Source organism: Mustela nivalis (genome assembly GCF_964662115.1).
Source record: "Mustela nivalis genome assembly, chromosome: 5".
Classification (NCBI taxonomy): domain Eukaryota; kingdom Metazoa; phylum Chordata; class Mammalia; order Carnivora; family Mustelidae; genus Mustela; species Mustela nivalis.
The window spans coordinates 83,359,167-83,377,204 of record NC_139024.1 but is presented as its reverse complement, the minus strand read 5'-3'; the positions used below and the strand labels follow the sequence as shown (position 1 = coordinate 83,377,204).

Here is an 18,038-nt window from a genome sequence, read left to right as displayed (position 1 = left end):
GTTAGCGTAGAATGGTAATTAATAAATACAGAAAAAGTGGTAAAAATAGAAAGTCTCCATTAGGCAAACATCACAGTAATGACTGTTACGGGCAAGAACCATTAATGGATATTAAGATTAGAGGATGAAAGAATGATGAGAAACAGCGAAATTATATAGTATCAAAGTGTTTCCCCAGAAGAAACCTATTAATTATCAAAGGGAAAACAGTAACTTTACAGTGAAGAAGCCTGGTAGACCCACCTCAGGGCAGTGATCAAGGGCAACAGAAGGGGGCCCTGGGTGGCTCAGGTCATGGTTCCAGGGTCCTGGGATTGAGCCCTGCAGCAGGCTGCCAGCACCAGGTACCTCCTGACAGCATAGCCTGAGGACACATCACCTCTGCAGTTTCTTCCCCAAAATGCATGACCCTCAATTTCATCAGAAGGAAACATCCAACAATCCCAAAGTAAAGGACATTCTATAAAATAACTAATCAGTACTCTTCAGAAGTTTTGAAAATCTTCTTTGTCAAGGAAGACAAGGACTGAGGAATTGTCCCAGGCAAGGATCCTGAATTGAATCCTGGTCCAGAAAAAGGACATTAATGGGAAAACTGGTCTACAGATTACTAATATTTTATCAACCTGAAGTTGCTGGCTGGGTAATTATAGTACGGCATATAAGCCCTAAGTGGATATGGGTGGGCTATTTGGGAACTCGAATATTTCTGCAACATTAAGCATAAAATTATTCCAAAGTGAAAGAGAGAGACCACTTTTTTAAAAACCTTGTTTCAGGGCGACTGGGTGGCTCAGTGGGTTAAAGCCTCTGCCTTCAGCTCAGGTCATGATGCCGGGGTCCTGGAATCGAGCCTCCTGCTCCGTGAGGAGCCTGCTTCCTCTTCTCCCTCTCTCTGCCTGTATCTCTGCCTACTTGTAATCTCTATCAGTCAAATAAATAAAATCTTTAAAAAAATAATAATAAAATAAAAAATAAAAACCTGGTTTCAGGGGAGTCCCCCCTCACCAGCCCCTCCTGAGGCTGACATTCAGCCCCTCCAGCACTGGTGACTCTGTAGTCGGACAGCTCTCTCCAGGCCTGGGCAGGGCTCCAGGACTTCACAGACAGAAGCCCACACCCTCTGCTCCAGCAACTTGGGCCTGTGCCCAGAACTCCGCTGCCTTCAGGCCTGGTGGTCATTCGGGCCCCACCTTCCCACAGAGAGGAGTGTGGATGGTTCTGAGCCCTGGGAGGGAGGGCTTGAAAAGGAATGAGAAGGTCCCAGATCCTTCTGGCAGTAGAAGGACAAAAACCCAGGAGCCAGAATAGTAGATCAAAAGGAGGACCTTGGAGCACTTGTTTTTCAGTCTTAAAACAACCAATTTTTTGTTAAACATTTACTTTGTGAGAAGAAAGCCTGAGAGGGATCGAAAATGAAAGGTGAGGAGTGGTGCAGGGTAGAGGAAACCCTGAGAGGGGAAAGAAGAGGGTGAGTGTGGGAGGGGGAGAAGCTTGGGGAGGGGGAGGGGGTGTGGCAGATCCTTGCCTGGGATCCTTGAGTAGCTACTGTATGAATTCAGCTCAAGAGCCCCAGGAGGTACCTGGCCAGGCCCCAAGGCCAGAGAGTTCAATGCCTGTGTGTGGCATGGATTCTGGGTGTCTACCACTGACCCCCTAGGTGAACTTGGGCTAGTTACTTAATCTCACTGGGACTCAGTTTGCTCATTTGTAAAATGGGGATGGGTAGTTATGATCTACCTTCTGGGACTATTGCAAGGATTAAATTAACAGAAAAAAGCATTTAGATTAGTACTCGGAACACTAAAAGTGCTACGATTTAGTTACTATTAGATTGAACCTTATGACATTGCCAGTATCTGACCATTTTGACCTATAAAAACAATGCCATAAAACTTCACCCCAACATTTCATCATTATTCCATTATACCAGCCCAGGCTGAGGGCCAGAACTGCTGAGTACCACCACCCCCATACTCCCAGCGCTGTTAGAAGGTCTCATTCTAAGAAGCCCATAGCTCTTGAGCACCTGGGTGGCTCAGTAGTTAAACATCTCCCTTTGGCTCAGGTCATGATCCCAGGGTCCTGGGATGGAGTCCTGCATCGGGCTCCCTGCTCCACAGCCCTTCCCCCTGCTTGTGCTCTCTCTGCCTGTCTGACAAATAAATAAATAAAATCTTTAAAAAAAAAAAAAAAAAAGAAAGAAAGAAAGGAAAAAAGGGAGCCCTGGGCTCAGAAGTCAGGCCGTTCTGCCCTCCGGTACCTGTGCACACACACAGAGGTCTCAGGTTCCCATGCTCAGAGGACTCAGGAAGGAACCATCCGCAAGTGATCCTCCTGTCGCCAGTTCTTGGTCCCCTCTCCCAGGCAGTGTGAGCCCAGATATGCTCAGCCGGGGAGAAGCAGGTGCCCTTCCTTCTGGGGGCTTCTGCCACAGCTGCGACACTGTTCTTTGCCCCTGTGCCCTCGGACATCCCCTCTCCAGGCTTTTTTTTTTCATCCAGCTTGGCGGTTTCACCCACGATTAGCCTAGCATGGTTTACTCAGGTACGTTACACACCACTCAGATGTGGGTTCCTAAGGCTTGGTCTTCACTTCACTGAGTACATTTCAGGGAGCAATAACAGTAGTGACAGTAAGTGTCCTGTTCTGAGGCTAAGGGCCAGGTACACCATTCTAACCACGTCACATGTATTAAGTGTTCAAGCCTCATAATAGCTCTAGGACGTAGCTACTCTTATCCCCATTTCACAGGTAAGAAAACTGAGGCATAAAGAATCAAGTCATTTGCTTAAGTTTGCACACCTAGAGAGGTGGCAGAGCGGGGATTTGACCCCAGGCATTCTGGCTCCACAGACTTTGGCTTACCCACTGTACTATTCTACGGAGTCCCCACCTTTAGAAGGAGGGTCTCTGCCTCTCCCTGACACTCCCCCACTGGCCGCCCCTTACAGGGGCCCTGTCCTCCCTGCTCTTTAAGGGAGACAAATGGCTAGTTGGCTGAAACTGCCGCAACCCTAACTTTCGTATCTGTGGTGACTTCACCTGGTTTTATTTTAGGTTGCTGCAGGGTTTTTTGTTTGTTTGTTTGTTTGTTTTTAAATATTTACTGGAGCACCTGAGTGGCTCAGTTGGTTAAACGTCTTCAGCTCAGGTCATGATCCCCACATCCTGGGATCGAGTCCAGATCTGGGCTCCTTGCTCAGCAGGAAGCCTGCTTCTCCCTCTCCTGCTCCCCTTGCTTGTGCTCTGTCATATAAAAAAATCATATCTTTTAAAAAAAATATTTATTTATTTGAGAGAGAGCAAGTGAGCAAGGGTAGGGGCAGCGGGAAAGAGAGAATCTCAAGCAGACTCCCTGCTGAGCACAGAGCCCTGGGATGGGGCTCCATCCCAGGACCCTGGGATCATAACCTGGGCCAAAACCACGAGTCCGACACCCAACTGACTGAGCCACCCAGGTGCGCCAAGTCACCGCAGCTTTTAGCCCTAAAACTTCTCTCACCCAGGCTGGGCCAGTCTGGCTTCCTGGGATCCCGGCATTGATTCCCAGAGCTCCCACTTCTGTTCTTCAACCACTTCACACCAATTACAGAGATGCACAGCTCAGGTGACTTCATTCCAGGGGGCTGGTTAGCAGTCAGGCTGTACCTGCCCTCCTCCTCTGCAAAGCTCACAGGCAGCCTCTCACGATCTCCCACGAAGCTCCTGTGCCCTGCTCCCCTGACTGCACCACGCTTCTGTCTCCTAAAGGACACCACCTGCCTATCTTAACATAGCCAGGCATGTGTTTTCTTTTCTGAGCCATAAAATTGTGGAACGGTGGGGTTAGGAGGAACCTTGCAGATTATCCAGTTTAACTGCCCCTTCTATAAGGGAAGAGGCGACACTAGTCGAGTAGACCAACTGAGGTCTTGACACAGCAGCAGGCAGAAATCCTCAGGGTCATTCTGTGAGCTATTGCAAAAGGACCTCAAATCTGGCAGATAATCGTATATGTGACCCAGTAAAGAAGAATATCTCTATGTCTAACGTAGTTTTAAAGGCATCGACTATTATGGTCCTGCGCTCTGCCAATACTGGGAAGTGCTAAAAGCCATTCCAGGAATCACCTCCACCTCTCTGAGCTAATCTGGGAAGCACGTCTATCACCCATGACAAGGCCCTCTGCGCCTGGCTCCTGATAACTAAATTAGACTTCATGCTCTCGATATCCTGCTCCACCTCAAGTACATTATCAAAATTGATCGCTTACCCCAGCTCACGGCCATTCCAGCCCCTGGTGCTCATTTATCCTAGGACGTCACCTATGTTGCTGGGCAGCAGAAGCCAAGGCTTTTCAACAGTGGCCTGTGGCCCCCTTACCTCAGCTGGTGTCCACTCCCAGGAGCCTACCCTCCCCTCTTCCTTCCAAAGTCCTAACGGGCAAGTCGGGGCCTGTCTTTCCATCCACCCGCTGAACAGACTTCTGTTCTTCAACCACTTCACACCAATTACAGAGACGCACAGCTCAGGGTCACGGAGAGCTGCTGCTGCTCTCGAGAACACCTATGTTATTAGCTAGAACTCCAGAGAACATTCGACCTTCCTTGGCTCTTCCCCCCTACTTTTAAAAGACACATATATCCATTAAAAAAGAAAGAAAAAGGAAACCCCTCCATTCAAAAATGTGCAAAGCAGAGAAAGAAAAGCCCCCAGCTGCCCCCAGTGAGAACGACCGTGAGCAGCTCCAGACCTGTCCCTGCCCGGCAGAGCCTCAGAGTCTGTCTCCACGATCCCCAAGTTCCCATTCCCCCTTCCCTGGGCCTCCTGGAGCAGCGGACAAGATTTCTACTGCCTGACACACGCCCTCAGTCTTCTTCACAGCCCCAGCCCAGACTTCCAGGACGCTGCCCCACTCTCCCTGGCCACCCCCTTGGCCTCCTCGAGAAGGTGTGCCAAGGCTCAGGCCAGACCTCTCCTCTCCTCTGTCCACACCCACCTCTTTAGAGGGTTCATCTACTGTCCTGGCTTTAAGGACCATCTAGCCAGGGGCGCCTGGGTGGCTCAGTGGGTTAAAGCCTCTGCCTTCAGCTCAGGTCATGATCCCAGGGTCCTGGGATCTCCCTGCTCCCACCTGTGTCAGATTTAAGTCAGATCCTGTCCCTCCCTGCTTAAGGCCTTTTTAGGGCTCTCCGTCCACTCAGAGTAAAAGCCCAACTTTACAGCGGCTCTGAAGTCCTCTGTGAGCTGGGTCCCTTGTGACTTCTCTGGCTTCACCTTTTCCTCTTCTTTATCTGGACCCCTGTGCTCCAGGCCACACTGGCCACCACTGTGATTCAATAAGTAGCCAGGCACACCGCTGCCTTCAGGCCTTTGTGCTGGCTGTTCCCTCTGCCTGGACACTCTCGCCCCAGATGTCCATGACTCACTCTTTCACCATCCCCGAGCCTTGGCTCAAACGTCACCTTCTCAGTGAGCCTACCCTACTTGTTTTGAAACTGTAAACTGTCTACCACCTAATAATCTCTTTATCCTGCTCTACTTCAAAAAAACAAAAATAAAAAAATCACTTAACAATTTAATTTACTATGTTCTTGTTTATTGTTAAGTCTCTTCCCAGCTAACATATAAGCTCTGTGGGAAGAGAGATCTCTGACTTACTTCCCAGTACATCCTATGCATTCAGTAGTGCCTAGCACACAGCAGGCATTCAGCAAATGCTTGTCAATGAATAAATGAAACATCCTGTCTACATGCTCTGCAGCGTTTCTGGCCCTATAAGACCCCACTGAAGAACTCTGGGGCCCACTGACTTGGCCATTCTGCCCACCAGGGCGGCAGACTCTTCTGAGCAGCCTGTCTGCTTCTCTCTTCCCAGCCACGTACCTGCCGTGGCCCCGTTTATCTGTGCAGCCCCATGGACGGGGTAACTCCCGCTCTGATGCTCATCCTGGCCCAGGCTGGGCTCGTGGCCACTCACCTGGAAGTCCTCCTCATCCAAGATCTCTTTTCTCCACTTGATTAAGAAGGCTGCACACACGTAGAGATGGAAGTGGGAGAACCCTTCTGGTTCAGACTGGGAAGGGAAAGAAGAGTTAGGTCTCCAAGCCCTGATAAGGGGTCGGCTCTGGGCCTCTTGGTTTCGATCCTGCTGCAGCCCAGCACTCCTTTCATGTCTGGACACACACAGAGGTCCAAGCAGATCCTGCAGCAGCCCTGCCCACGAGACTGAGGCAGACACAGAAGGAGGTGGTGGGAGAACTCCCGAGGAGGACACGCCAGCAGGGTGGGGAGTGGGGCGCTCCGGGCACAGCCCGGCACTGAGCAGGCTGGGGCCCCTTCATACCTGGTAGGTGTCCCACAGGCGGATGGTGCAGCGAAGGGGAAGCTCCCGCATGAGCAGGTTGTTCATCCAGCGGAAGGCAAACTGTAGGTATTCGACCTCGTACCTCCTGAAGTGATTATGTACCTGCTCTGAAACAGCAAGCGTCATTGGCCCGAAGGGCTCAGCCGAGGGGACTGGACCCTGAGAGGGTCACAACACAAAGGCAGTCTCTCTCCCTGCTCCTCCTGGGGACACCAGGCACGGAGGGGCCAGAATGACATCGAACCATCCCTTATGTTTGCTCCCACCATCTCACAGCCATGCTGCCTGGTTAGCGCAGCCCCACACACAGCGAGACCATTTCAACACCCATGTTCTGGGTACCTCTCTTCCCTCACAGGCCTGCTCTCACCAGAAAGCGCAGCTGTGAGGTCCACTTGGCTGCTTGACCCTAATAACTCCTGAGAGGAGAGGCCAGAATGGAAAAGAACTGTGGGGGTCACCTTGACTTCCTCCTCAGCAACCCTACAGATGGCAGCCAGCGGGGACTTAAACACTGCCAGAGAAAGACGTTCACTGACTCCCTCAAGGGCAACCTCTCCCATTGATGTATTAAGTGATTCACCAGCAGGTGCTTCGCTGTGTTCAGTAGAAACTAGCTCATCCTGACTCCCACCCTCCGTGTCTGTGCGGCGCACTAGAACAACCCCAAACCAACCGATCCCTGTTCTCATGATAGCCCTTTCAACAGTGCTCAACAGCATTAAAAAAAAAAAAAATTATTATCCTTCTTGGTTTCCTAATCTATAAAATGCAGATAATCATTTATACCTCTGAAGGCTTGGGGGAGGACAAAATGAGAAAACCAAAGTGCTTACAACAGCACCTGGCATGTGGTAAATACATAATATAATTTTTTGAAAGAATAACTAATAACAGTGGTTATTTCTGGGGAATAGAATTTAAAGAAGGGGGAGGATGTTTATTTTTTATTTTGTGTATTTCCAAATTGTTTTAATTTTTCTAATGCGTATTACTTCTATAACTCAGTGAAACAATAAAGACATAACATTTATAAATCCCATATCCTCAAGAACTATGCCTTTACTGATCAGATATTTGAGAGGGCAGAAAAAAACAAGGAGACGGCAGACGGTGGCAGAAACTGCAACCTCGGCCCTCTACAACCTGGGAGGACGGATGCAGGAGAGCTGGATATGGGCCCTGCACTGGGGCTAACAGCTGGGTCAGGGCAATGAAACAAAGAGGAAAAAACATCCTATAGACAATGTGTTGGAAATAACTGCAAATCAGCAAACAAGACAGGAAGACTGAGATCCTAAGTCATAAAAGGAAACTGGAACAAATCGGGGAAGGTTTTCGGGAAAAGAGAAGCTGGGGAAGACAGAAAGATATACAGTTTATGATGGGGTTGGGGATGGGGGACATTGCTCTGATGAAGCACAAAATCCATGATAAAAAGCCAGGAATGACATGGGGCGCCTGGGTGGCTCAGTTGGTTGGACGACTGCCTTCGGCTCAGGTCATGATCTCAGGGTCCTGGGATCGAGTCCCGCATCGGGCTCTCTGCTCAGCAAGGAGCCTGCTTCCCTCTCTCTCTCTCTCTGCCTGCCTCTCCGACTACTTGTGATTTCTCTCTGTCAAATAAATAAATAAAATCTTTAAAAAAAAAAAAAAAAAGCCAGGAATGACATTTCTTAGTTGTGTAGTATCTGGTGGAATCCTAAAAAAGCTTTACCACTTGGCTGGTGCTATAGAGCCCACTTAGCAGATGATCTCGATGTGAGGTTCTAGGCTATCTTTATGAAACTTAATTCTGAGGTCTCTTGCTGGGTCTCAATTTCATCAGGACTTCCCAAGTTGCCTTTTAGCTCTAGAGTATGTGATCCCACGTCAGAGCCAAGGAATTACTGTGAGGCTCCTGCTCCTCAAAGACACCCTACTTTAGAAAGAGCTATGTCTCCCTCCCTGCTCCCCACTCAGCTCAAACAGGTCATGGGGTGCTGTGGAAAAGGTCTGCCGAGATATCTGCCAGACTTAAAGACCATGCAGCAGGCCTGGGAGTCCTAAGTGATATCACCATGTCAAGGACAAGGCTGGACTACAGGCTTGCTGCTAAATGAAAGCAATGGGGAGCCACAGGAGGCTTCCAAGCAAGGGAGAGACAAGACCAGGACAGTGCTTTTGAACAATGAAACTGTGTGGCAGAAGGTTTGGAAGAGGAAAGAATGTGGAGGCAAGTTATTCTAGAAGGAAGCTATAGAAATCCAGGCATGCTGGACCAGAGCTGTGGCTAGGGAAATGGAGAAGTAAGGGTGAATTTGGGGGAAAAAAAAGAGGGGGTTGGTTAAGGGGGGAAAAGGGGGAGGAAAAAAGGTGAATGTGAAGGAAGATGCTGAAAGAGAATTAACAAACCTAGTGACAAAAAATAAAGGAGAAAGAACTTGAGGTGCCAGCAAGTTTTTCCCTCCCCTTCCCACCAAGATGCAGAAGAATGCAGTGCCGCCAACAGCAGAGTTGGGGAGGCTCGTGGCAAGGTAGGGAGCTGAGGAGAGGCCCCCGGCACCACTGGCTTGTGTCAGAATCATACTGTGCTACTGCCAGAGAGTTCCCCCTTCCCCAACCTACCATCAATCCGGCTGACAAGCTCTTCTAGCGCCTTGACCTTCTTCTGGATCCCTGGTTGTGCAAAGGTATAGTTATCCTGCAAATGATAGAGAGGCCAGGATGAATAGCGACTCCAAAGCATACTACCATTCTCAAGTTCATTGAAACACGTTTGAAAAGCACAGGCGGTCTATGGCCATACCACCCTGAACGTGCCCGATCTCGTCTGAAAAGCACAGGCGGTTTTTCCAAAGCTGCTACCAGTGTTCTGAGGAACAAAGGAATCGTCAGAACAGCAGGGTGTGGGGAGAACCTGACAGAGCCTCGTAATATGGGGCACACCACCTGGCTCAGGGTGTAGAGTGGAAAGGAGTGGCACACTCTGAGGACAAAGCCAGGGGAACACAGAGACTTCTTCAGACTCCGGGGGATGCTAGGCCACTGCCTTTTTGAAAGCTGTAAAGCTAAAAAAGAGGTGAAGATGGGTAGACCGAAAGCAGGAAGAGCCATCCTGGATGGGCGACCCTGCCTGCTACAGAAGGGTAAGAAGGTACTTGAAGGCTTGTGGGAGCCCCTGGACCCAGGTCACCTACAAGGGCAGATCCGGCTCACCTGGATCCCATCTAGCAGCTTGCTCATGCACCAAAAGCTGTCAGCTTCAATGCTTCGAAGCATGTCCTGAGACAAGTTGGTCACATCAAAGTTCTCCACATCTTCTTCTGTAAAACAAAAGGTGAAAAAAGTCCAGAGCTCTTCTCTAAACAATGGGGAAAAACAGACTCTAGTATCTTCAACAGCGTCCTTAAGCCCAAGGGAGAACTAGGCTAACCTGATGCCCAGGAACAAGGACCTGCCCTCCTCCTCCCCTGGTCAGGTGGGCAAGCATGTTCCAGGAAAGTTCTTGAGAAGCTCATTACAGCATGGAACAGGCCACTGGGTCCAACATACTTTTCTCTTCTGATTTTGTTCATTCAGTTTTAGAAAAAGGCATTTCAGGCCTCATGTTCAATGAGCTATACCCAGACCCTTGGAGATGGTCTGGAAAAATTCTTTGATTTCAGAAATTCAGTAAGCTGTCTGGCATACTCACACTTGTATATATAGTGAGAAAGCTGGGAACCATATGGCCTCCCTAGTTCATTTCAAAGACCGAATCTCCATATTCTGACAAGGCAGACCTACTGTCTCACCACTCAGAAGTGAAGATGAGTGCATGGCAGCAGATGGCCCAAACCTGTGGGGGCTTCTGGGATTTAATTTCACCAAGTTGGTAGTTCTTAAACTGGATTCCATAAAATATCAAAACGATAGGCTACTCCAAAACAAGGGGGTTCCACGGATGAATATGGTTGAGAAATGGTGTTTCACATATCTTCATCGTGTAGATTCCCAAAGATCATAGCATACAGAAGGACGTGAGGAGTTATAACAAATTCTACATTAAGTAAATTGGTTTAAACCTATTTATCCAACACTTCCAGGCTTCCTTAGCCATGGGACCTCTTGTAAAGAAGAGCATCTATTAGCTTCTCATGGAAACCCCATACTAACGGTAGTGAGAGGTAGTCTCTCTGGTCAGAGATCTAAGTGGGGACATCAAGAGTCTTCTAGAACCCTGAAGAAGGAAAAGGCCATGGGAGGTTCCCTTCCTGCCACAGAAGTGGAAGTACTAAGAAAGGCTCTTTTGCCTGCCACGATGGGCCACCTTAATCCACAGGTCCTGTGTGCCCGGCCAAGGCCACATGTGAAAATGCTCAGGCTTGAGTTCTGTGACAAAAGCAGCTTTTCTCCTTAAACCTAGAGCCTAGTTTTGAAAACAGGACATTCACTGCAGTCCCTGGTGCTGCAGAGACACAGGCATCTGACAAAATGTATTCAGAATCTAGCCCTTTTCATTTACGAGAATTATTACTAAGACCTACGACTGAACCCCCTTGAGACAATGTGTAACAATTCTCGGATTTTCATCCTGTATAAACAGCACTTTTTAATGGACATCAGGGGCTAGAAAAACCCTTCTGGGGAGGGTGGGCTGCTTTGTGAGAAAAGCTATAATGCTAGAAACAACCTAAAAGTCTGATTCAAAGTGCGGCCACAGTTAATTCATGCCGAGTGCTAACAGTGGCTCCTAGCACATAGTAGGTACAATACAATTTCTTTTAGGTGAAGTTTATTTAGAATTTGTAATGACACAGGAAAGTCACAGTTTTAAGGGAAAAGAGCAAGATGCAAAATTATTTATGGTATACTCTCAACTACTGTACATACAATATTTATGTGTGCTTATATAAGCATAGAGGAAAGACAACATACATCACAAGGCTTACAGTGTTTATTCCCTAGGTAGTAGGGATAAAAGATTTTTATTTTCTTTAAGCTTTACTAGACTTTTCAAAATTTCTACAATAAGCATAATTTTTACAGTCAGGAAAAAAATGCACATTATTTTAGGAAAAAGGGGTTCAATACAATTGACTACAGCTGCCTTTTATCACCAATAAAGATTTTGTAAACTAACACTAAGCTTGCAGGAACTAAGACTTCAGATAATATATAAAGGTCCACTAGAGAAATCACATTAAAAACAAAAACCTTCCAAGAAATATCTTTCTCCCTTAACTTCAACACTTACTGTGTGCCATATACATACTATGAATTTAGATAAATACCACTGAGCTCTAAGTCCCAGTTCAGAATCTTCCTTTTTCTCTTTGCTTCCGTATTACATTTCTGAGATGCTCCCATGGTGCTGTGCGTACCCGAGGTTCCTCGTTCCACACATGCCTCCACCACTTTACATATCCACCCCATCCCCACCCCAGGGATGGACTCCTGGGCACCTCCAACTCCCACTACCACAGACAAGCCTGACCCACAAGTTCCACCAGCCCACTCTCCAGGGCCGGGTCAGCAGTGTGTAAAGACAGTGCTGTTTCCTTGAGTGACTGTGGCTGCTCCAACCCACCGTCCTAAGCAGCAGCCCCCTCTTTATGAGAGAAGAGGTTATAAGAAAACTGTGAAATCCACAAGAAAGGCTCCAGACAAAAACCCCTCCTGCTACTCCCACACACATTTCCCAAATGAACATCCAGCACTCTGTAAGAATTTGAGGAATCTTTTCCAACTTGGGCACTCTAGAATTCCGGAACACTGCAGTGGAAAAATAAAAATAAAACAAAAAACTGGGAAGGGCAACGAGGAAGAAAGAGCCTGGGTCCCTGAGAACAAGGACCAGCCCTGGCAGCCTGTGGGTTTTTTGTCAGGCAAAACAGTATGGGGCTGAGTATAGACTCTGGGGCCAGACTCAGACCCTGGCTGTCACTCACTAGGTATAAGGCTTTGGGCAAAGGACTTTTACTTTGGTGCTCAATGCCTCCTCTGCTAAGGTGGTAACATCTACTGGTAAGTTAATACACAAAGGTGCTGACAACCGAACCTGGCACAAAAGTAGCGTTGTCTAAATGTTAGCTAGTGTCACTGTCATTAAACAAGAAACAAATCATCTTCTATCTCTTTTTAAGCCCCTGTTATTTTGGATCTCTGTTATTTGCAGCCAAACCTAATCTAATCCCAACACGTACCTTAAAAAATAAGTAAATTTTCAAAGCTTTCCATCTCCACCAATTGGCGTAAAGGAGGAAAATCTAACAACGTGAAGTCTTAAGTCGGTAAGATGCCGCTCTCAGTAACTCTACCAATTCCAAACCTTGAGCTGTCCAGGGAGCAAAGGAACCAAGAGACAAGTTGCTGATTTGGAGGGCTCCTGTCTCCCCGTGTGCTGCCCTGATGCCTGGCTTGCCCATCAGCCCTTGGCTTTCACAGACAGTGAGTTCAGCAGCCTTTCAGGGAGTGGGAGGACAGTTTAGTTCTAGTGTTCTGCCTGCTGGGAGGATAAAATTCACACATTCAGTCAAAAACTGTGAGCTGAGTGCACCGGCAAAAAGCAGCCGAGAAAGGGAGGCCCAAATGCTCTCTGAAGAGCTCCATTCAGCATAAACAGTCTGTTCAGAAGGATCATTAAACATTCCACTTGAGAAAATTCAACATATAATTGAAGCTGGAATGGGAAACCATGCCAGCAAGGCAGTCTCGAATGAGGGCAGCGTCTTTGGTTGTCATTACAGAGCAAGCAACAGCCAAGACCCAGACTGGAGGCAATGAGATTTTAAGGATATTTTATGGCTATTTTAAAAGGCAAAGCATCCAAAAAGAGGAAGCCCAAAAGCCCTTTATAAGAATCAAATTGCCCACTCCGGGCTTGACGAGAACATGCCCATTTATTAGCGGTTATAATGTACTTGAGTGGTGGCTTCAGTCGAGTGTTTATTTTCCTGAGAACTCCATGTCCTGGGCCTGAAATCAGCCTTGTATATGCCTCAAGTACTCCCCGACAGCTCTGGGAAGAACTGGTTGTGCTTAAACTGACAAGAGTAACTTGTCTCTTTGCTGCTCTAGGCACTTCCTAGGAACCATCTGTGATTGTAGGGCAATTTCTAGATTTTGTGATCTGCTGGGTCAGAATGATTCAGCCCGACCGGCAGACAGGAGAAGGTTCGAGGCATCAGACTGCAGCCTGTGTCCCGAAGCCTCTGGTTTACCTGATTCCTATCTTTATTTTTTTAAGACTAGACACATAAGAATGCCTTATGTAATGTTTTCAGGACACAAAAGTAAACTGATAAAAGGAAAAAAATAAAATCAGGGCCATACATCTAAAGAACCTCATAAAATAAGAACTTAAATATCTCATCCAGGAAAACGCCGCTTTAAGGAAAGTGTCAAGGAATTCATCTGATCACCTGCATGTCATCATTTTTAAGTGCTATATAAATGTATTATTGGGGAGCCTAGGTGGCTCAGTCAGTTAAGCGTCTGTCTGCCTTTGGCTCGGGCTGGGTCTTGGGGTCCTGGGATCGAGCCCCACATCGGGTTCCCTGCTCAGTGGGGAGTCTGCTTCTCCTTCTGCCTCTGCTCCTCCCCATGGCTTGTGATTTCTCTCCCTAATAGATAAATTTTTAAAAATGTACTATTGAGCACTGTTCATCTAGCATTTTCAGGTAAGTATATGATGGCAGCAGTGGGATGAGGACGCCACCGAAAACCCTAGTACAGAGAGGGTGTAAGGGCTCCCGGCTAATCCGTGGAAGGTCAAACTACCTGAAAGAGAAGAAGAGTGAAGAGAGTTGGTCTCCTCCAAGGAGAAGGTCAGGGGAAAGACTTCTGAGGCTCCTCCAGAGCAGACACATGCAGGGAGGTGGTTCTGTTTCATGAGGATCGTGTTACAGACTATGAAAGAGGAAGCATGCTGTCTCAGGGCTGACCAGGGAGCCCTTCCTGACACTGTGCCTATCAGTCAGTTAGGTGACTACAAGGTAAGGACTGACTCAGAATGATATACGACCCCTGGCTGGGGAGCAGGCTCAGTATACATGTGTCATGATACCCTGGTTAAAATTATTATTAAAAACTAACATATTGCCACATTTTCTCCATTTTCCTCAGGTTCCTGTATTACTCTTACTTTTATTTAGCAAACATTCATGACTGCTGGTTAACTCAGCCCCTTGGCACACGCTGTTGGACCCCATATTGTATAAAAACAGACCACAGGAGTATTCAGGTTAAAGGGGCAAAAGAAGGGCCAAGTCCAGCACATACTTCCTCTTCTAGGACCTGCCCAGAGACCACCCACAGAGACAGGTGGCGTGGCACCAAGACACCGTGGATGTGAACAGGCTCTAAGGAGTCCAGGGCCCCCACTGTCAGCTGCTCAGAGGCTTTTCATCAAGGCTTAAACATCTTGCATATGTTAGCTCTCACAACTTGTCCTCGGTTACAGTTTCTCCCTTATTCTGGATCAGATGCCAGAGAGACAGAGCCAGCAGGCAGGCACGCACATGCCGCTCAGCTCACTGCCAGGGGGAGATCAGGCGGGGTCTGAAAGTCCCCCAGATGATAAGCTTGGAGAACTTCCCTCCTGCGAGACAGGCCATCCAGCCCTGGACATCCCAGCACATGCACACAGCACTCTCAAGTGTCAGCTGAAAGTGGTTCAGCTCAACCCTCTGGTGTCCCCAAGAGATGTGTGTCGCTGGGAAGAGCCTCCCACTGGCACTTACAAGATTACTTACTTTATCTATGAGGATGAGGCCAGGAAGCATCTTGAGGAAAGCATCTAAATAAGGGGAGTGCTAACAACTTCCGCAACAACCACACTCCCCAATTCTCTCCAGACCAACAGCATTATGATAGAAAATGGAATATCGTTACTATATGATTTAATTTATAGAAAGTTTAGAAACAGGCAAAACTAAGCGGGGTGTTAGATGTCAGTGAAGTAGTCACCTATGAGGGAGGAGGGACCAGAAGGAAACATGGCGGTGGGGGGCAGGGGGGGAGGACTTCAGCAGTGCTAGAAATGTTCCATGTCTTGATACAGGTGCTGGCTATTCACAAGAAATATATTGAGCTGTGCATGTAGGAGATACGTGCTTTTTATTTATTTTTTTAAAGATTTTATTTATTTATTTGACACATACACAGAGAGAGAGGGCACAAGCAGAGAGAGCGGCAGGCAAGGAGAGGGAGAGGCAGGCTCCCCACTGGGCAAGGAGCCCAATGTGGGACTCGATCCCAGGATCCTAAGATCATGACCTGCACTGAAGGCAGATGCTTAACCGACTGAGCCATCCAGGTGCCCTGAGATATGTGCTTTTTAAAAAGTATATTATTCTTCAATATAAAGTTTATATTTTAAAAAGCAAACAAAGAATGTCCTTTAAGCCCATAATGAAAACCCATCATTACTACAGAGGTCTGTCCAGTTTCATCCTTGGCCTCCATACCTCACGAGACAGGGAGGAACAGGATGGGCAGGGTGAGTATCACACACAGAGTAGGAGATGAGGAAGAGAAGGAAGCCTCCTGGGAACAGAGAGCACGAGCTGGAGTCTAACCGCAAGAGTCAGGGACCAAGACATGGTGGCAGAATCCATGATCCCTGAGTATGGGAGGTCAGGGGGAGTTCTAACCAACAACTCCTTTTCTCTGAAAATCTGAGTACTATCAAAAAGTAACTGCATGTCTCACCCCTCACCTCTTTCAGGACTTAGCGCCACTGTCCTCTCCTCAGTGTGACCCTGGCTCACTGCCCTGTTTGAAATCTGCTCCTGTCGCCACTCTTGCCAACAGGGCATCACCCCTGCTTTATTTTTCTCCATAGCACTCGTCACAATCTGCCAAAAACTACCTGTGATTTTATTCATTATCTGTTTCTGCTCATCAGAAGTCAGGTTCTATGAAGCGATTTCTTTTTCTGTATAATTTGCATACAGTAGACTACACATAAGTGCACAGTCCCCTTTTATTTTTTGGAAGAGAGAGGGATCATGTGTGCAAGCAGGGTGGGGGAAAGGGGCAGAGGGAAAGAAAGAATCTCAAGGAGACTCCATGCTCAGCACAGAGCCCGATGTGACCCTGAGATCACGACCTGAGAGGAAATCAAGAGTCAGACACTTAACTGACTAAGCCACTCAGGTGCCCCCACAGTCTGTTCTGACCCATATATACATCTGTGTAAGAGACACCTCAGTCCAAATAGAGAACATTTCCAGCATCCCAGAAATTTCCTCATGCCCCTTCCCAGTCTCCAGCCAACCACTGCTTTGATTTCTATTGCCATGGATTATTTCTGAACTCCATTTTTAAAAAATGGAATCACACAGGGATGCCTGGGTGGCTCAGTTGGTCAGACGTCTGTCTTTGACTTATGATCATGATCCCAGGGTATTGGGATCAAGTCCCACATCGGGCTCCTTGCTCAGTGGGGAGTCTGCTTCTCCTTCTGCCTGATGCTCCCCCCGCTTTGTGCTTGTTCTCTCTCTCTCTCCCTCTCTCTGAAAAATAAGTAAATAAAATAAAAACTTTAAAAAAAATGGAATCACACAATGTATACTTTTTTGGTATCTGACTTTTGTTCAACAGTGATTTGGGGATAGTTTCTTCCACACTGTGTTTATTGATAGTTCATTCTTTTTATTGCTGAGTACGAATCCATTGAAATTTTCCTGTTCCAGATTATTTGGGTTGGTTCCAATTTTTGTCTATACGAAAAAAGTTGTGGTCTTTAGGAAACTGTACAATCTTTTGGAAACTGTAAGCTTTCATTGAATAAACATCTAGAAGTAAAAGCCACTGATTTTTGTCTACTTGATTTACTTATGGTCATATCCCCAGTGCCCAGTATAGATGCTCAATGAATACTTGCTATCCATCTCTTAGAAGAGAGAAAACTTCTGGCTAACTCAGCAAAGCATCGAAATATTGTAATTCACTGCCCTCTGGTGGCCAGCCCCAGCAAAGCCATACTAATCCCCGAAAGTCTTACAAAGTTACAGTGACATTTTCATTCTGTCATTCATCTAGACATGTATGGAAGGCCTGTTTTGGACATCAGACTAAAAGCACTGGGAATATAAGATATTTAAAGTAGTCTTTGGTATCAGAGAATCCTACAATCTGGTGGCAGAGAGCAGGAAGACAACACAAACCATAACCAGCGTGGTGGTAAAGGGCTACAAAAGAAACGTACAGTGTTATGGAAGGAGCACTACAGGGGTGATGCAGGCAAGGCGAGGGCGAGGGCAGGCTTCCTTTTGTAAAGGATGCATGAGGATTTGCCCAGGGGAGAAGAAGGAAAGGGTTCAGGACAGGCTTTAGATTATACGTGTCAATTTGGGACGGCTGAGTTGAAGGGGTGGGAAAGGAGCAGATCCCACAGGGCCTTGCGTGAGCTAGCTAATCTGGCTGCTTGAATCTGTATGTGACAGGGTGTTACCAAAGGGCTTAGGCAGAGGAGCTGCATGGACAAGTTTGTGTTTGAACGGTGTATAAGAGAGAAAACCGGAGGAGGGAAAACACGCTTGGTCATTTCAGCATCCAGGGCAGTCACAGGAGAATGGAGAGGGAAGCAGACTCAGGAAACACTGAGAACTTAAAATCATCATAGCTTTGTGACTCGTTGGATATAGAAGGTTGAAACTCATGCCCAGTTCTTACCATTTCTGACTCAGGATTCAGGAAATGTTGCCTATTAGGAGAAAAG

The 18,038-nt window shown here is 47.3% G+C and overlaps 1 protein-coding gene across 4 annotated transcripts in view; it reads right to left on the bottom strand.

Annotated features, from left to right (window-relative positions):
* Positions 1–18,038, bottom strand: part of TBC1D22B (TBC1 domain family member 22B) — a 74,601-nt gene that overhangs the window by 13,754 nt on the left and 42,809 nt on the right. For 3 of the 4 annotated variants that reach the window (XM_082732285.1, XM_082732286.1, XM_082732288.1), the window contains 4 exons: positions 9,548–9,654; positions 8,957–9,032; positions 6,329–6,456; positions 5,963–6,058 (listed from right to left, as the gene is read on the bottom strand). In XM_082732285.1, the coding sequence (XP_082588411.1) occupies positions 5,963–6,058; positions 6,329–6,456; positions 8,957–9,032; positions 9,548–9,654 (407 nt within the window). The remainder of the gene's footprint in view (positions 1–5,962; positions 6,059–6,328; positions 6,457–8,956; positions 9,033–9,547; positions 9,655–18,038) is intronic. The other variant, XM_082732287.1, reaches the window with a different exon arrangement.